At 34.4% G+C, this 21,289-nt stretch overlaps 1 protein-coding gene across 2 annotated transcripts; it reads left to right on the top strand.

Annotated features, from left to right (window-relative positions):
• Nucleotides 1–10,155: 10,155 nt before the first annotated feature.
• On the top strand, nucleotides 10,156–14,967 carry LOC128550309 (uncharacterized). 2 transcript variants are annotated; one of them, XM_053529120.1, is made up of 4 exons: nucleotides 10,156–10,319; nucleotides 10,574–10,884; nucleotides 11,266–11,389; nucleotides 13,089–14,967. In XM_053529120.1, exons 2-4 carry the CDS (start codon nucleotides 10,597–10,599, stop codon nucleotides 14,186–14,188), a joined length of 1,512 nt encoding a protein of 503 aa, XP_053385095.1. In that variant the 5' UTR covers nucleotides 10,156–10,319; nucleotides 10,574–10,596; the 3' UTR covers nucleotides 14,189–14,967. The 2 variants fall into 2 exon arrangements, with proteins under 2 accessions (XP_053385095.1, XP_053385096.1); XM_053529121.1 differs by having other exon boundaries at nucleotides 10,157–10,319; nucleotides 11,275–11,389.
• Nucleotides 14,968–21,289: the final 6,322 nt, after the last annotated feature.

Genomic DNA, 21,289 nt, shown 5'->3' with positions numbered 1-21,289 from the left:
TATAAATCACTAATTTTGCCTAGCGCTATTGGTTACGACTTTATTGCAGCGGCGGTCCGGGGTTCGATTCCCGACGCGGTCATCTTTTTTTCTTTCTTGATTTGGAATTTTTTAAATATTTTAGAAACAAAAACTCATATTCTGATGTTCATAATATGACCAAGCTTCAATTTGAAAGAAAGATTATTTTTAGCAAAATCTGGAAGTCAATGCCTTAAGTAAACATGAAAGAGATAAGCAACTTTACATTTATTCTGTACTATGCCTATGGACAACTTTATACAAATCCTATTGTCAGACCTGTTTTTTTTTAAAAACCCTATTTGTCCGCGCAGGATGAAAATACCTGTGTCCGAGCTTACCCGATCCAATAAAAAAACGTAGGGTTAACTCGGACATCTCTTTTTTTCCCTTTTATTTAAATAAAACAATTGATATTGCATTCTAGGTAAAATGAATTGAATAGAGAAATAACAATTGCTTTGCATTACACGAAGTTGTACTCAATTTGTTTTAATCTACTACATAAATTTTTACGATGAGTGTTCAGATTTGAATATTCCCGCCTTTAGAAGTTTGTTGTGAACGTGAAAGGAAGCTCAAGTCTTCCCAGAATTCCTCGCCCGTATATTCGGAAAAAAACGGCTACGTCACATGCTATATTTGGATTTTTTTTAAACATAAACAAGAAAGGGAAGTAACTAGGGAGGACATGTAGCTCACTTAAGGGAGTGACGTAAAATGCATTTTATACGATAATGTCCGAAATTTTCCGGATGTCCGAACTTTCACGGATCGACCCTAATCACTTCCTTTCCCAGCATACTTTCAGTGCAGCAATTGAAATTTAAAGCATGACCTACAGCTCAATACAGATTTATATATTCCACCCGCCATATTTGCGAGTTTGATGCTTTACAGTATTGGTCTATGTATAGTCATGTCGTCTGAGAGCGATTTCATAGGTTCGATACCCGCTTGGCCGGTCAATAAAGCAGCATAGGCATCTGTTGCTACAGAAGGCAGACTATCACCACCACACCCTGACATTCTAGCTATTACTAGAACTATCTGTGAGTTTATTTAGCAAAGAATCAAAATCTATAACGTTGCAATCAACATTACCTGTATGCACCGAATCTTGTGTAACCAACAATGTTCAGCTAAAACTTCAGAATTTTCTGTCGGACTGGCCTCATCCGTCTTCGATCGTTTGCTCTGAGAAGTACTAGGCACTTGTTTATCATTTGCCGTTCTTTTCTTAGCAAGTTTCTCCCTCATTTCAGCGATTAAATCGGATAAAGTTTTTTGTCAGAATTTTGCTAGTCAGGCATTGGCTTCCTCGTGAAAAGAGGGTGCTTATGACGTCATCATTGATAATGACGACAAATTCGGTAATCATCGGCAGTTTCCGCCGTATTCGCTAAAGCTGGAGTGCTATTCTTATAGTAAATTATATTTCATTTATTTATGTACTTATTTATTTATTTAACTTCTGTACGATTAATATCTAATCAAAACGAATATCCGTCGCTAAAATAAACCTGGTTATTTTTTAGCAATAACCCTAATTATTCAAAGGGTAAACTGCACATCAGAACTGAAAATTTAAACGGACGGTGCAAGGGTTTTAATCAACGCTGAAAAAAGGATTACACAAAAAAGCTCAGACAATCTAGGCGCAAGTTCCAGTAATAAAAACAGTTGAAGAGATGACCATGAAGATATTAACGTTGATTAGCCTACTCGGCGAGGCCCGCAATTAGAGCAGTTAAAAATTGTACTTTGTAATTTTGAAGGTATTTCGAGACATAATGAATTCGAGGATTTACTGAGCTATTTAAAATGTTTTGATATCATCGGTTTGACCGAAACTTTGGAAGAAAATAATGAAACTACAAAACATCTTTTAGATACACACACTTGTTTTTTCTTGCCTGCTGTAAAACAATCAAAACATGGTCGTGCTATGAAGGGATGTCAGTTTACTATTAAAATGATATTGTGAAATATGTAGAGCGTATAGAAGAAACCTGTTGCATTGGCATTATACTAAAGCTTGATAAGTGTTTTTGAATTTACGCGAAAATGTATACATAATGTTCGTTTACCTTCCGCCAATCGACTCACCGTTCTATTTAGATATAGAAGTAAAAGGTGCTTTTCTTCTTGAAGATGAACTATTATCAATATATACTAAATACAATGCAACAAATCTAGTTATAATGGGAGACATGAATGCACGCTGTGGTGAATTAAGGGAAGCCGTTACAACTGAACATATGATACCAACCCTGGAAGAATATAATGATATATATGAGTGTCCTGTCGATTAAAACCGGAAGTCTAGTGACAAAACCAATAATACACAAGGACGAACTTTAACAGACTTGTGTAAAACATACGCGCTATATATAATGAATGGTATATAATGAGTGGCAGGTTTGGAGATGACAATAATATTGGGAACTTTACATTCACTTCATCACAAGGCTGCAGTGTTATAGACTATTCTTTATTTTCTAAAAAATGTTGTGAACTTGGTGAGCAATTTTTGTATTGAAGAAAGAACAGAATCTTTACATTTTCCAATGTCAGTAACTTTTGGGATTAAAATACAAAGGGCCGAAAAGCAAGCCAATTCCGAATATACAGAAACGAAATACAATTTGAATGCAAGAACTAAAGAATCGTTTTAACATAAAGTTCGGGATTTTTTCAGTAATAAAATGCTTCACAAAATAATTTCCAATATAAATAATCTAAATATCAGTGTAAATGATTGTGTTTCAAATTTCGTCGAAATACTTAGAGAAGTACGTTGGTTCAGAATATATTTGTCCAGTGAAGCGTTATTTGGAACAATCCGGTCCTAAGTGGTTCGACCAGGAGTGTCTAAATCTGAATTGGCGGAAATACAAACTTCTGAGAAATTACAGACGAAACAGATCGGCCGAAAACCTGAACTTATATCTACAAGCGAGAAATGAATTCAAAACCATGTGTGACATTAAAAGCAAGAGCAATATTGTAAATAATATAAGCACTATTAAATGGGTTGAATATTCTGAAGGTTTGTTGAATCCAAATGTTGCTAACGATAACAATGCTGGAACAACTGATATTTCAATAGATGAACCTGATACTGAAGTTGAAAACCATATATTTAATTCAGTAATAACAGATGATGAGGTTAGATTAGCTACTGAACATTAAAATATGGCAAATTGATAGAGCTTATTTCGAAACTCTGGTAATGTAGCACCGTTTTAAAAACACTTTTACTACAGTTTGACTGTAATTTCGTTAGAGTATTATGTATATTAATTGAGTTGTCAAGAGCTTTTTTCTGAGTCCTGATCCGCACGTTTGTACATTTTGACATATGTTCGTATTCCAAATACATTTAGGTGTAGCCAGAACATGGAAAACCGTTTCCGATCTATAACTTGAGATTCACTTGACCCAGAACGTTAAAACTTCACGGGATGATTGGACGGACATGCCTAGTAGATGTCCCCCATTGATCTTTGGGCCATTGTTTCATAAGTCAAGGTCACAGAGGCCAGAACATGGAAAACTGTTTCCAATCCATAACTTGGGAACCACCTGATCCAGAACGTTGAAACTTCATTGGATGATTGGACATGCCGAGTAGATGATCCCTTTTGGATACAACCATCAGTGTCTCTTTGACTTTTGCTCCTGTCCCCTATTGACTTCTTGCCTATTACTACTATGCGTTGGGGTAGACATGTGCTTTTCTAAAAAGCATCTTCTAGTTTTATTAATGAACAAATGGCATGCTTCCAGGAATTGTCATTTACCTTTTTATTCTGATAAACTTGAACGTTACTTTAGAACAATAGGTGAACGATTGATTTTTGAATCGTACAAAACTTTTATAGATCTATACTCGAGTATCAATGTGATAAGTTCTACATACTCTATTTATCCATTGCAGATGGGGATTTCAAGCTGAAAGGAAAAATGGACCTCTTCTACAACTAAAGAAGAACAATATCATGCCAAGCCTTTTCTCCATAAGGATTATTTCCATTAAACACAAGAATGTGCAGAATGGCTAATTTTGTTCAGTAATCAAAAGATGTGCCATAAAAAGTGAAATCACCTTCCAAATAAGTACAAGTCATTCATTAGCAAGTCAAGAAACACTTAAAGATTCTAGTACAAGACAATTCTAAAAATGACAACGAATATGAAGAAATGTTTGAAATAGTTAGCGAAATGGAGCAGTCTGACACTTCATTGCATTCAATTGATGCATGTGACGACTTTGTCATCAGTTAGTCAGATAAACCGACTGATTCCTTTATTTTAGCCAAGAGAAATATAATAATGAAACCATCATATATAAAGGAAGACGTTCTAGAAATATTTGATGTTTAAAAAGACGCTGAAAGGCACAAAGAAATACTAGTATTTGAAAAAGAAAATGTACAAAAACCTGATTTTTTTGTCATCTTTGTGTTATGAAGTCGCTGTCGAGAAATTACTCTTTATAATATTGCATGTATGTAATTTATTGGACGGTATTCTGTGATGATTCACTATATACTGTTACATCTTTTCTGTTTTATGGCTCCAACTTTTAGAATGTATATATTTCTATTAAGGGAAGTATTATCAGCTCTAATGTTTGCCTGTGAAAGCATCATACACACTGAGACCATTCGCATGCGAGAAAATATTCATACAACTTGTTTATGCATCAAAATGCGCAAATGTTCGAATCGAGAGAAAAACTCTTAAAATTACAATTTACATAAAAATTTAACACAATTGCAGTCAACCTGTAGTAAAAGTGTTTTTACACGGCACTACATTTTCTCGAAAGCGTCCACGGCTGCTTTCCTTACCACCACTTTTTTGTGGTGGAACTAGGGTTTAGTAGCTGTGCGTTAGTGACATCACAAACTGGATAAGAAACTTGATATGATGTAGCTATCGCTAAACATTGTTTCCAATTTTCCTAGAAATCTATTTGGCCGAGATAACAGCAATGTTGGAACAGCATAATTCCATAGGTTTTCATTCGTGTTGTAACATCTGCAGAATTCCGGGGAATTGGTTGGCGTCTCACGTTAACGTCATATCCTATTTAATTTTCTGTTATAGGGTCGTAATACGTTTACGCATTGTCAAGGAACGTGCATATCGAGGGCTCAGCGCAAAACTATACTAACTACATTTTGCACTTCTTTTCAGGAGAAGGAAAAAACTTTTTCTTTTATTCTTTATTCAATATTTTGAATTTAGTTTTGGAATCAAAATACAACGTGATTTAATATATACATATATGTTGTTGTTTTATATATTCTTGTGCTTTAAAGTGATTTATGAGGCAGAATTTGACTTGGAATAGTTTTGCGCTGAAAATAGACTTTATTTGTCACATTTGTTTGTGCAAAACTATTCTAACTCAAGTTGAACTACTTTTGCACTGATATTCTCAGCAAAATACATTTGATGTCACAGTGCAAAACTATTCCAAGTTAACATATAGCTTAATTTTGATGTTCCTTTTCAGTCAGATTTTCATACTTAGATCAAATTAACAAAGATAATGTCTAACAAATGTTATTTGTTAAGTTTAGAAGACAACAACTTATACAATATGACCAGAAACTGCTTTATTTAAAGGGGCATACCCTACAACTGAAAGCACTTAATTATCTTCAGAAACCATAATTAAATGAAGCTTTGACTTAAAAGGAATAAGTAAAAGAAAATCCAACATCATCTAGCATTGTACATAACAAACACAACACAATAATATGAATTTATGGAGCCACAGCAGCACTCGAATTTGCGGCGAAAATTACTAAATTTTGTTTTTTTATCGTGTTGATTTTATAGGCACCTGTATTTAATCATGAATACAAAAAAACAACTCTGAAAATATCCACTAAACAATCCAACATGTACAACTCATGATTTGTTGGTATCGCGTTGTTGTTGTTGTACACTTTTTAGGTGGGGGCGATTTATTATAAATGGACGCAATTCATTAATATAATTATGTAATATGTTGCCCCAAACAGAATATTTCAATATAATAATGTTCTTTAAAAGTGTAATTATTTCCTATTTTACGTCTATCTAGCCCATAATATATGTTTGCATTATATAATCTGCTAAAAGTATGATCCCTATAAATCCTGCACAATATTTCAAATGATGAAATGCATTTTTCTTCTAAATGTTTTCTTACGTTTCAATACAGAAAATCGTTTTGTATGTCATTGCAATATGCACTTATAAATTCTTCGCAATAATTCAAATGATTGCATGTTTGATACTATGATTTTTTCTTCATTAAAATGCTTCAGTACAGAAAACCTTTTTGTAACTTGTATCTATTTTGAGTTCCACAATGCATGAGGACCATAACTGTTCAAATAAACAATTATATTAACATGTTGTCATTTTAAATATCATGCAGGAGTATAAATCCCACAAGGTAACTGAAACATGTTTGATAATTATGACTATTCTTCATTTAAACGTTTCGATAATGAAACTCTTTTTCTACAACATTACAACATGAACTTAAATCATTGACACCCTTTTTGATTTCATTATGATGCATGAGGACCATTATATCAATCAAACAATAATATAAACACAAAAATAATTGCTTCTTTTAAAATACCCTGCAGGAGTAGTATCCTCATATGTACAATATCTCGATCTGTCTTTAAAAATCCAAACTGTTCAGGCAATAGACACTATCAAAATTATACTAACATGACATGCTTCTTGTCCTATTTCAGTTTGTGTAAAAATAGTTAAATACACAAGTGTATTATTATAAATTCTAACACGATCCGATTCATTTTCCTATTAAACAAAGAAGGCAGAAAACAGTGAATTATTATGCAACAAATCACTGTTATTACGTCACGGCGTCAAACGGCATAGCAGCGCGCTGGAAAAGAAAACGATTGAAAACGGGCAAGTATTTAATGAATGTCATCAAGGATGTACTTAAAAATCCTTGGTACCGTGTTAGAATCGAAATAATATATCTCATTTAGTGATTTGCTCTTGAATAAATCATTGTTTGTCGTTCAGATGCGTATTATTATATCACTCGGTCTGTGCCCTCGTGATATAATTCCTTCTCATCTGAACTCCAAACAATGATTTATTCAACGACAAATCACTGGATGAGATATATTATTTCTTAAGTAAAAGTAAGACTCCTTTTGAGTATATAACTTCTAGTTATTTTCTCAAAAGTGCCAGAAATCATAAAATTATTTTTTGTTGAAGCGAAATTTTGTGTTTACATAAAATGTTTTGACTGTTTCAGAAACAGAGATGATGTTTTAATACAATTTATTTTACTCATCATCTTTTTGTGTGTAAAGTAATTATTTAAGTCTAATAAGAAATTTACATGGATCCATAAAAATTAATTTTATGCACTGCTGTAGATAAACAATTAAAGCGACTTGTCGAGGTTTAGACTTGTCAAATTACAGTAATACAATTTGAAAATACACAACCAGCAAGACTTAGAGCTATACTGTGTCTTTTCACTTGCTATTTATATGTATATTATTTCTTCACATACAATAATAGTTATATTTTGTTGAGAAAAAATTATTTTTACAAGAAAAAGTTGGATAATGTCCTCAAAGTAAATGAAATTTATCCCAATATATAATACCTCTTGGAAACTGAAGCATCTTTTGAAAATTGAAAAGGCTGTGTAAGTAGATCTAATTCTTACAGTCACATTATTCTTATAATCCAGTGAGCTCCATTCTTTGACAGTGAAATCTAAGCAATAATCTATCAATTGCAAAATGCTTAATTTTGTTCAAATTCAAATCAAGAGTTATGGGACCTGGCTCTGTTACCATTTAAAGATGTGAAGTTTCAATGCAATGTTTGTTGAACTACTTTTAGAAAATAAAGAAGACACGATTGTATGAAGTTTCAATCCAATTAATATCCCATTTATGAAATAAATAATGAATGCAAAATCAAGAGAAAGACTAAGAGGCATAATTTTGTTAAAATGCAAGTTAGAATTATATACCCTTGCCTACACATGAAGGCTATGATTGTTAACAAATATTGAAAGTTTATAATCAATAAAATTATTCTTAATTGAGTGTACAAGTATAAAAAATACACTTGGGTGACTAGAAGTGCTCCCCTTAATTCAAAGAAACAGAAATTATTGTTCTTCATCTGAAAAACTGTTTTCAATAACTGAATCTAGCAAAAGGACTGAAAAATAGTTATCCCGAGATTTTCTTAATGTAGCGCAACCTTACAAGATATATTTTGCTTGTGTAAATATAGGCTATTATAGCATACGTTACTTCTATCAGTCTATTATGGGAGATCAAATGGATACTAGTACGAATCCTGGTCATAATGCATTCTATCTATCTATCTTCCAGAACCGTCGGACCCCTTGCAGGGACATAGACGTTTTGCGCGTCAAAATCATAAAGAGAAAGAATATAGTGATAAAAATTTAGAGTGGAAGAAACTAAAAAATAACTTTGGTGAAATAAAAGGTTAAAACTTGAGTTAGCAGGATAACTAGGGTGAGACATGTTCAAGGCTGCAAACTGCGGCACATGGCAAATGACTCCCCCCCCCCCCCCCCCTCCCATCAGTGTGGGGTAAGGGTTAAGTAAGGGGGTAAAGAGTTTCAAGGGGATACCTTTGATAGTGTTTGAGAAATTATTCAGTTAACTTCAAAAATAGTGCAAATTTGTATGTACTAAGTAGAAACAAGGGCAGATCACTCCAGATATACAGGGTACAGGGTGATGTGCTATATCACTATGGACTCCCCTTGTGATAGTGAATAACTATTCAAAGTTTCAAGTACCTTCGATAGTCAGTGAGAAATTGACTCACACGAAAAACTTAACCAACGCAGACGCTGACGATCAGGTTACGACAATAGCCCGACTTTTTTTCTTCGAAAAGTCGAGCTAAAAATCTTGACATGAGCCTGTTGCAGAGGAGATTATGTGAGTGTAAGGAACGACAACTCTTCCTGGAGATTCAGTAATGAGAGCGGGTGATCTAATTACACGCATCTGAATGACTAACTGTGCTCCAATCAAAGACTCACACAGCAAAGGATTTATCATTTTGCTTCTAACATGCTAATTTAGTGTGTGTTTTTTTGCCCTATTTACAGTGTGGTACTACACTTTAATGCTCATGATATAACTACCACAAAATAGTCTGGCCATCTTGTGTGATCTAAAGAAAGATTTAGCACTCTAAATTTCTTCTATATGGGGCAAAATACAAATTGTGTTAGAATATACTACATACAGTATTTGAGTTCCAAATAAATTATGCATTCAATATGATTTAAACACTATTCCAGTTTTTTTTTGACAAAAATTATTACTTTGAAAAAATAGCAAATTTTTTATGTATTTATTTATTTTCATACATTTTTTAAACAGTTTTATACTCAAAAATGTTACAGGTTATCTTTAGACATAATTTGATAGGTTTGTAAGAATGTTGTTATGTCATAAACCTTTTTTTTTCAGTGCAAAACTATTCCAAGATGAGATAGAATAGTGTTGTGCAATAAATTTCTTACTATAGACTTTTGCAAGTAACAGTGCGAAACTAGTCTAACTCAACTTGGAATAGTTTTGCAATACAAATTTAACCATTTTGAGATAGAATATTTTCTATTTTTATTAAAATCAAAGGAAATAGTTAAGATATAACCAAACTTTTTTTTACACAATATGTATTATGTACAAACATTGTGAAAAATATAAAAATCTCATTTTCACCAAAATATGTAGTTAGAATAGTTTTGCGCTGAGCCCTCGATATATTAAAAAGTGTGTTAACAGCGCGTGAGCACGGGAATCTCTCTGACAACATCACTAGAAAACGACAAAAACCGCAGTTTCGTACTAGAGTAATAATAATAATAACAATACCGGTAATATAGTATTAAAAACAACAAATAGACAAGGCAGCTAAGATCACATGAGGTAACACAGAACAAAAAATAAAACATTTAGAAAATAATAATAAAAGAACACACAAAAGTAGATTGATAGAACACGTTCATACGTTCTGGATTTTTTAGTTTAGATCTATAAATAGCATGTAGTAGAAGTATTTACGAACGTTACCGATTACACCCGACACTCTATCAAGACAAGGAAGTTGAGTTTCACAAATGGATAATTGTAAAAAAATATGTGTACGATATTGAATAATAGGAAAATGTGTTTTGTCTACAAAATGAAGGAAAGGAATTAGTTTATACATATCAGGTAGTAACAATATATATACCTAACATTAAAATATACATGATTTATATGGAAACCTAGTTTCGATTAGAAAGAACCTAGTTTCGATTTCGATTAAAGATCTTACACGATAATAAATCTATGTAGGGGATATATCAATTTGATATTGACGATAAATACAAATAACTAAATGCTTTAATAATTCGTATTTCTCATATTGTAATTAACAAACAGTAACGAATATAATTGCTGTACATACTATTACAATCTATTAATAGAACCTGGGTGAAATGTAGTAAAAATGTCTACCAACGTCATATTTAGCGAGGTTTGTGGTGAAAATGTTGAACTTTCTGAGGACAAAAAAGTTGCGACATGGGTTTCAAAGAACTCTGATGGATGGGCATGTAGCGAAGCGGAATTAAAACCAGGAGAAGTTTTTGAAGTGAAAGTAGAAGGAAGTGGGCGGTGTGATATCGGCTTTATGAAGGAGGAGCAAACTTCAGTCTCATTCAAAACATTGAATGAAATACGTGCGCATCGAAGAACATGTAGAATTGAAGTTACATTAAAAGAAAATGGCGACGAAGTAAGTATTAATGGTAAACGTGTGAAAAGATACTGATATTTATATTAGTTTGGGATGTCGATAGGGGAATCATTTTACATACATGTATATTTGCAGTAAATTTTATTCATTCTAAGGAGCTATCTTTTGTAGATCTATACACATATTTTCTAAAAGTTCTTTTAGAATCATTTGCACACATAATGTAAACTAGTTGTCACTGATTTTAGAGCTAACCCGTTGTTAGGTTCGCAGTGCTCACAACTCACTGAAAGCGTCTCTTATTTTGTTATATATGCGTTTTATGCTTCCAAGGAATTTTCTGATATATTTCTGCTGAATCTTTTAATTTCAAAGATTTTATTTTACAGTAATTTCGCAGTAGCCAGTAAAATGTTTCAGTGTTTTCAGATATCCTCAAAATTTGGTGAGAAGACTTTCAAGAAAAAAATAGAAAAAGAGACAAAAGTTTGGATTGCTATATACATCAGATATGGTGAAATGTCTGTTGAGCTCATGACAAAAGGTTAGTATATATCTCATGTCAAACAACACTCGACTGATTCAGAAATAACACATTTAATCATTAATTTTACAAAATAAACATCCCATTATGAAAACACAGAATCTGAACATTATTGTATGCATTTTCAACTGCAATATGTAATTGAACGCTGTGATGCCACGATGGATGTTAGTACAATATAACACCTCATTTCTAAACTGGTTTTGCTGTAGAATGTATCATAAACTAGAATGTATCATAAACTAAACATGACAATTTGCCATAACAACACTTAACGAAACTTAACAGTACATTTTTTCTCACACATATAGAAAAGTGTGTACTCAGGACATCATTATACACACTTTACTACCTAAACCAAGTTTTGAATTGTCAAAAAATTCTCGTAAATGTCCAGAACTTAATCATAATTAGGCAGAAATCTCATCGTCATCTATGGAAAGGTTATTTTAATTTGGTTTGATATTTAAGAAATAATATATCCCAAACAGAGATTTCTCGTTGAATAAAATCATTGTTTGGAGTTCAGATGCGAAGGAAGTATATCATGAGGGCGCATATCGAATGATATAATAATACGTACCTAATTAAAAGACAGACAATGATTTTATTCAAGAGCAAATCACTAACACGTTATCAAGTATCATTATGTAAATCCGTGATGACATCCACCAAATATTTGTCTATTTTGTGTGGGTTCTTTTCCATCACGCAGCTATGACGTTGGCGGTGTAGTTATGACGTACAGACAGTGAATTGTTGCAATATAAAGACATTTCATTTTCTGTCTTCTATGTTTAATAAGACTAAATTGGATCGTATTAGAAGTGACCATGCAAATTTAATATATTCACACCTTGCAAATGACATCTTCTTTTTAAATAAAAACGAAACATTTGTCTGTGGTTGTTGTGACTTTGAAAAAAAAGATATAGGTCGAGGTCGTAAAATGAATAAAATGATGGCTTGTTACTTTTAGGGGTTATTGAAAGTTTCCGTATTTTCTTTACAAATTATAAGCATAATGTACACCAGATTGGCATATTGGCCACAAGTTGTGTACCAGTAATAGCATTTAGCCCTTTATTTAAGGAGAGAATCAGTACTCCTGGTACCAGTGGCGGTCGTTTGGTGTTTTCATCCGAGTTACTTTCTCTTGTCGGGTTGCTGGTGTGTAACATTACCCAGTCAAATACATACATTTTATTTCCAGCAAATATATCAAATCTATAACAAAGAACAAACAAACTTTAAAGTTGACATAAAAATGGCATCGATGAAGAAAGCCAATAATAAAAAGCTCCTATTTTTGTTTAAAATGGTTCAGCATGTTTTACCAACAGACTAAGGGAATATCTACTGAACGAAATATGAATGTATTATAATGAAATACCTGGTCATATCAATCGTCCGTTTAACTGTTGTTATTAGGGTTGATGAAATTTGTCAGATACTCTGATAATTAACAGTGAATCATTAAGAAGACTTGTATTAGCCCTTTTAACATTTTATTAAGGAGTAGCGTTCATTTCTGAAAATTAGGAGATGACTTTATGTATTAAAGAACGAAAAGTTTCATGTCACAATCATGCTTGTATATGAATATGAAAATCAAGGTATGAATGGGCTGGAATTTCTTTTTGAATAATTGTTGCAAAATACAATTCTTGAAACGAAAATGATTGATATTTCATTTCAGGTGATCCTCAGAGTAACAAGAAGTTTTCGTCTGCTAAACATGGAACAAATATTACATTAGAAAATGACAACATACAAGCCACATCTGTCAGCAAAAATCCAGCATCCATTTGTTTCATATCAGAGCAACTAGAAGTTGGAGGAACATTACACCTCAATTGCGAGCCAGAAAAAGAAGGGGATAGGCAACCTAGTCGGTATGAATTAAGATTACATGTCTCTGAGAAAGACCCTTCAACCCTGAAGAACGAATTCAAATATTTGTTTGAAGCTTCTTATATTAAAACAAGTGATCCGCCTCTCACGACTATTGAAAGTTTTGAGAAAGACGAATGTAACGGTGAAATAACTGTAACTCTTTCTGACAGTAAAACCGTACAATACAAAACGGCGAGAGGTAAACAGAACACACAGGTTTTAAACTTTAACGCCAAGAATGGCGTCTGGGTTGTTCTTGGCCTATACAGGGTTAAAGCACAAGCAGTCAGTTACGAAGCTATATCCGGAGCAGTTGGAGGGCCAGTTTCCACAACTACTGGTGTTGATGAACCGGACAGTTTACCCTTAAGACCTAGAGTAACTGCAGTTCCACCAGAGGATAATGTGGAAAGGCATGATCGTCAAACTGCAGGTGGCAGTGAGCAAGTGGTTAAACACCTTGCTGGACGCGTGATGAGTCTTGAACAGGAACTCCAAAACATGAAACTTCAAACTCAGTCTTCTCCATCATCAGCTCCACAACCGGTTCCAGTACCCGGCGTGCCTCAAGTGGTTTCAAGCCCTGACATGAACGTCTTGGCTGATGAGCTTGGAGATCAGCTGGACTTAAAAAAACGGTTTCCAGAACTGGTAAAGGAGATAGACACAAAAACATTTTGTGATCATTTATATGCAAAGGATATTATTACGCTTACACAGATGGAATCAATCCATGCTGTATTTAGAAATAATGGCTCGGCAGATGCAAACAGAGATCTATTGAAAATCATGAAAACAAAACGCATAGAAAAGGACATCATGATTCAAATAGTTGAGGAGTCTCAACAATCACACCTTCTGAAAATGTTTTACCCTCCAAAAAACTCAACCGAAAAAAAGTAATACGAATTCTAGAAAGATCATGTGAACTATATACTATTTGCATGTAGTGGATTCTGTCTTCTTTTTTTTCTGGTCATTTGGGATCTTGGGAGTCGATTCAATAGTAGATATTGTGTAATAGAATTCTGCTCAAGCCGCTGCTAGTGGGTGCGAGGGTAGTTGCACTTATCATTACCTCTCATAAACAGACTCGATCAACGCGAGGATGCTATCATATATCTGTTTGCATTCTATGTTTTCAAAAGATCATATAGTTTATTCGTACACAAGTTGCAGATCTTTAAGTTACACACACGAGCATGGATTGTTTAGACCTATCTACTCATGCAACCCTCATTCTACTGGACTGTCCTATACTTAAGTGTTATATATTGCTCAATTTTATATAATTGTGTATGTACAACAGTAATACCATGAGTGACTTATTATATTAGGGTGAAGTTTATATTTAACATATAATGTAACTTGTCCTGTAAAAATGTGTACTAAAACTACATGTCATTGTATAAACAATTATATAGATCAACTTTAAATACAACAATATGCTGTGCAAATGCAGTTCCGTTATCAATAATTTCACAACAAATAATTGATATATCCTAAAGCAATATCAATTAAACTTATACATCTTAATATTATACCAATTTGCACAGAAATGTTACAAAACGTTTAATTATATCGAAAATGGTAGCAGAACAAAATTCTGTTCTATTCTTTTCTTGAATGATCTAATATTGTTTTGAACTAAAATGTATAGAAATAAAGTGTTTCTTTTTGTTTATTGTCTTTATGTTATATCATTTAGGTCCTACAGATCTCTGGATTGTTACCTTCCAGACAGTTAACCCTAACCCCGCTAAATTTCTAAAATGCACTGTTCCATCATTCAGTTTGGGCAGTACCACTTAGTATCTGGGTGGTGTTCACCGAAAATTTACTGACTGAATTGCGGACAGTGCAGGCCATGATCAGACTGCACGGATGTGCAGGCTGATCTTGGTCTGCACTTATCGCAAAGGCAGAATCACTTTGCAGAGATCCGTATGAAAGAAGCAAACATTCAGTTTGGAGTCAGACTCCCTTGATCTACTGGTCAAATGTTCATACCAACGGAAATTACAACCAACCTCGTACAATAATCGATGGAATAAGTGATATAAAGAGATGTAACACTTAGAAATGTCAATGTTTTAAACGTGAAAAAGAACAGTTGTGTACAATTATCAATGGCATTATTCTCAAGTTCTGTCTACAATTTCCATACTTTCTCTTACTTGTTGAAAATATTATCAAAGAAGAAGTGTTACTGTTTATTTATATTTAACAATCCAGAACTCATGAAATGCCGGTATAAAAATGTGTCTTTTTTACAGCCTAATTCACGCTTAGGGATGTCCGTAACACAAAGAAATGCTTGGTAACGGATTTTGTGTTGTCACCGGTTTCAGAACGATTTCTGTGTTATTCGCCGTCATTGAAACGAAATAGCTTAGAATTTCACATATTGATACGTCTGTTCAATTTTTTTAACTTAATTTTGACAATATGCTGTTATTCAGACTCCAGTAAGTGACTACAATTGAAACAGATTATATAAATAGCAAAGTACACCTAATGAAATCTTTTTCCTTAAATGTCACGGGTTTTATGACTACCAAGTTTTCTGTCACGTGTTTCTGTCTAAGCTTGACAGACTTATGATTAGAAATATGGGTGATTTTGACTTTTATTGAAAATCTATATGAGCCGCGCCATGAGAAAACCAACATAGTGGGTTTGCGACCAGCATGGATCCAGACCAGCCTGCGCATCCGCGCAGTCTGGTCAGGATCCATGCTGTTCGCTAACAGTTTCTCCAATTCCAATAGGCTTTAAAAGCGAACAGCATGGAGCCTGACCAGACTGCGCGGATGCGCAGGCTGGTCTGGATCCATGCTGGTCGCAAACCCACTATATTGGTTTTCTCATGGCGCGGCTCATATGTGATACATGTAATAGACATCTCATGTATCAGTAAGCGAGTACAGATGTACTTAACGTTTTTCAATTAACGTTGGATCTATCCGTGTGACAAATTCTCACTCTAATGTTATTTCCAAATACTGCTGAAACATATTCAACTTTTGTGATTTGGAAATCGCCTGTTGTGTATTTTTCCATCGTTCTGATATTTGACAGAATAATTTCCCGAAATTGTTGCGTCTCTTCTTTTCGCGCAAATGTTTCACACCTGGACAGCTTTCTGGAAACAAAGCCTTTGCGGCATACGTTAACTTCAACTTTCATACGGTTACCCATCAAAAATCCGCGTACTTCAACGCCTTGCGTTTCAGTCCAGGATAATTCTGGACTGCAAAAATCCCTGTTTCATACAAAGTTATCGCACAGATAAGGCAACAGATTAAGAAAGAACATTTGGATTTGAAACAAGAAATAGATTCTGTCTGCTTTGACTGTCCATATGTAAAACGTTTGAGTGAAAGGAAATAAATAGTTCATAGCTGTGAGTACATAGCATTTCTAAAATTAAAAGGAATGATTTCCAGTAGGGTATTCGTTTTTACCGCAGACAATTTACATATAATGTTTTGAAAATGTGTTTAACTACTCAGACTCCGTAAAACATGTTCCTTGTAGTTACTTCTTCATTATCTTTGAAAATAGCTCAGACAACCATAACTGACTGAATTATCCCTTGCCCTTCAAAGTTTCTACAATGGACAGGCCCATCATTAAATTTAGACAGTATCATTTATTATTCAAAGGGTTGTTCACTGAAAATTTACTGACTGAATAGCGAACAGTGCAGACCATGATCAGCCTGCACAAATACGTAGGCTGCTCTTGGCAATCATTGGTCAGAAATGCAGAACCACTTGCCGCCAGAGGGCTAAAGGTCATGTTATTGTAATAGTGCAACTTATTGTAATTCAAATTTAATATATATCCGTTGTTTTGCAGAATAGCAGAATACAAGAAAAGAATTCTTTCATTTGAACTTGCCTAAAATGAAGTTTGTAATACTAGTACGTGATTTTGATACGTGCACATGCCTACGGTCTTTATTTCAAAATATTTTTTGTAAAATAAATTACTTAAGATGTTGGCACTTTTCCCATTTGGATGAACTGAAAAATAAGCCTCTATCGTATACACAACGTTCTTCTTTTATTTGACCTAGTGACCTAGTTTTTGCTCCAAGAGGACTCATTTTCAAACTTGGCCTGGACTTTATCAAGATTATAATCCTCCTGACAAAGAAGATAAGTTGAAAAATACAGCCTTTATCGCGTACACAAGCTAAATGTTGACAAAGACAGACAGACAGACAGACGACGGACGCCGGACATCGAGCGATCACAAAATCTCACGTGAGCATTGTGAGCAAAAAATAACAAGTCAATGATGTATTGCCGTGCAATAAAAACTCCCCTACCGGTTGCAAGCATTAATGTAAGATAAGGCTTTAGGATAAATAGTCTGAAGTGTCTTTAAAAACAAGAAAGTAGACCAGCAGGTCACAGGTATGTTCAAGAAGGACAAACTGAAATAAGCACTGACATTCAAATGCAAAAATGTATATGTGGTCTAAATTTCATTGGCAGTGCTTCAAAAAACACACAAGTAGGTCAAAAGGTCACGTTAAAGGTCATAAAAGTCTAATAACTAAATCGATATGAAAAACTGTACATAAGGTCCAAATATAGTGATTGTAGTTTGAAGAGCAAGAAAGTAGGTAAATAAGACACAGGCAAGGTAAACAAGGTCAAGCTATATTAAACAATGACATTGGTATGCAAAAGTATATATGTTGCCAACATTTCAAAAATATAGCTTCATTAAAAGTAGGTCAGCAGGTCATAGTCATGGTGATCAAGGTTACCCATCTCAATCAGTATGCAAAACTGTACATATGGTCTAAAAAACAGTGCTTAAAGACTCATGCAAGGTTTCATCAATTTATATCAAATACGTTTTGAGCTAAGCATGTCACAAGGTGAAATGTGCATTTTTTTGTATTTTAGGGGCCATAAGTCTAGAAATAGCGGGCGGTCCCAGATTAAAATCAGAAATGCGCAAGTTCATATCATTATTAAGACTCATGCAAGTTTTCATGAATCTATATCAAATACTTTTTGAGCTAGGCGTTTGACAAGGTGAAAATGTGCATTTTTGACTATTTCAGGGGCCATAACTCTAAAGTTACGGGGCGGAGCCAGACGAAAAATAGAAGGTGCGCAAGTAGATATCATGATAAAGACTCATGCAAGGTTTCATCAATTTATATCAAATACTTTTTGAGCTAGGCGCGTCACGAATTTCGGACGGACGCACGAACGGATGGACGGACGCACGGACAAGAGCAAATATATATGCCCCCACCACTCATGGGGGTGGGGGGTGGGGGCACAAAAAGCATATTGGCATACATGTACTTGTATTCTTACAAAGGTATTCGCCGAAGTATATTGAAACAAATCAGCAGTATTTTTAAAAACATATAAAACATGTGAATGATCTATTCCCATGCAGTATGAAGACTACTGTACATGGCAGACATTAGTGCAGTAAAAAGGCTTAAGATGAAATTACGAAAGACCCGTGGTGACATTTCAAATTCATTATTTTATGCTTTTTGCTTCATGATTTTCACTTCAAGAATTCACGATTAAACTTCACGATTGCCACTTCACGAATTCACGATTTCTACTTCACAAAGTCACGATTTCTACTTCACGATTTCTTGATTTCCACTTCACGAATTCACCATTTCTTGATTTTACGTTTCCACTTCACGAGTTCATGATATCGTAAAGTGGAAACCTTAAAATTTAATCGAGAAACCGTGAAGTAGAAATCATGAAGTAGAAAGCTTGAAATAACGAATTTGAAATGTCACCACGGGCCTTTCATGAAGTAGTCTTCAGTAATACACTGATGTGTCTTTCAAACAAGGAAGTATGTCACAGGCAAGGTCATGAAGGAAAAACTTAAGAAAGCACCGACATTTAATGCGAAAATGTTTATGTGGTCCAAATTTTAATGATGTGGCCTCAAAAGCAAAAAAAGGCCCGCAGGTCGTGTTAAAGGTAATCTACAATGATATGTTAAATTATACATGTGATCCAAATATCACATCTTAAAAAAGAAGTATGTAAATAGGTCAAAGGCAAGGTCAACAATATCAAACTATAGTAACCAATGACATTTGAATGCCAAAACGTCCATGGGGGCCTAATTTCAGTGATGCAGCTTCGAAAAGAAACAAGTGAATGAAGTATTGACATGCAATACAAAGTCCCCTACTGGAAGGCATCTAATTTTCTCTACTGCGGTATAACAGAATGAACTGTCAATAATGTATACACAATATTGTACTATATATACAATATGTTATAAACAAAACACTTGGATTAACATTTCTATACATAAAACCCTATAGTTGTTTTCATATAGCTTTTTTTGGCCGATTATCAAAAAGGTAGCATCTAAGTTATTTATAGTATAAAAAAATCTATAAATGTCCACACAAAACTCTTTACCAGGTAGATATAGGTCAAAATACACCTAAAATTTGGATGTAACATGCATGTTGTACTACAGAAAACTGGTATCGATTTTCTCCTATGGCCTGTAATAAGTAAGTTACAATATAAGCTGTTTATAGTAAAAACAAAGTTCTAAAAAACAAGACTGCCTCATGGTGGTGAACATTTGTGCCAAGTTACATTAAAATCCGTTCATGCATAAAGAAGAAATGCTCCGGACTAAGTCATTCTTGTCTTTGGCAGGCATTCGACCTCTAAGTGTGACCTTGACCTTAGACATAGGGACCTGGTTCTTGCGCACAACAATCCGTCTCATGGTAGTGAATATTTATGCCAAGATACATCAAAATTCCTCCATGCATGAAGAAAAAGCGTTCCAGACAAAGTAATTCTTGTATCTGACCTTTGGCGCCTGTGTGACCTCGACCTTCGACCTAGGTACCAGGTTCTTGCGCATGACACTCCGTCTCACAATGGTGCACATTTGTGCCAAGTAATATTCAAATCATGTTTTGCATGATAAAGTTATACACCGGACAGGAAAATGTCCCATTGCCCTTTGACCTCCAAGTGTGACCTTAACCTTTAAGCTAGGGTTCTGCGTGTTGCGCATGACACGTCGTCTCATCATTGGGAACGATTATGCCAAGTAATATTAAAATCCCTTGATGGATGACAGAGTTCTCATGGGGAACATTTGTACCAAGTAATATTAAAATCCCTTTATGGATGACAGAGTTATGGACCGGACACGAAATTGCGGACGGACGTACAGAATGACGGACGGGCGGAAAAGCGCATTCCTATAGTCCCCGAAACTGGTTTTCAACCAGTTGGGGACTAATAAGGAGGTCAGAAAGTCATGGTCAAGGTTATCAAAGTCACCCATCCTTATCAATATGTAAACCTGTACTGGTCAGATAATAACTGCTTTATCTTCAAAAACAAGGAAGTAGGTAAGTAGGTAGTAGGCCAATTGAAGTCTACTGACCCCAAAATGAATAGGGTCGTGTACCCATCAGGACTAATGTGCCTACGAAGTTTGAAGATCCCATGTGTCTTTGACTTTTGACCACAAAATGAAAAGGGGTCATTTACTCATCAAGAAAATAAGTGTATGAAGATTGAAGGTCCTGGAATAAATGCTTCTCAAGTTATCGAGCGGAAACCATTTTAACGTTTTACGTCTCCAGTGCCCTTGACCTTTGACAATGTGACCCTTAAATAAGAATGGTTCATCTCCTCATCATGGCCAATTAGCCTATGAAGTTTGATGGTTCTAGGTCAAAGGGTTCTTAAATTTATACGGAGCAGAAATGATCTGGATGGAAAGACAGACAGACGCACAGATGAATGGAATCGAGCATTCATTTAGTCCCCAACTGGTATACCTGTAATGGAATAAAAACCAAACGACATTGCCAGTATGTCATTACTGACAGATAATTGTTATTTTCTAATTTCATTTCTGACACTGAATTTTTCACACTGAACCATATGCTACTATATGCAATAAAAACTATGTCTCCATGCAAGGGTTGAAACCGCCTAC

This window comes from Mercenaria mercenaria, chromosome 17, assembly GCF_021730395.1.
Source record: "Mercenaria mercenaria strain notata chromosome 17, MADL_Memer_1, whole genome shotgun sequence".
In the NCBI taxonomy this organism is placed as follows: domain Eukaryota; kingdom Metazoa; phylum Mollusca; class Bivalvia; order Venerida; family Veneridae; genus Mercenaria; species Mercenaria mercenaria.
The sequence above is the reverse complement of the archived record's forward strand: the minus strand, read 5'-3'. Positions and strand labels throughout refer to the sequence as shown.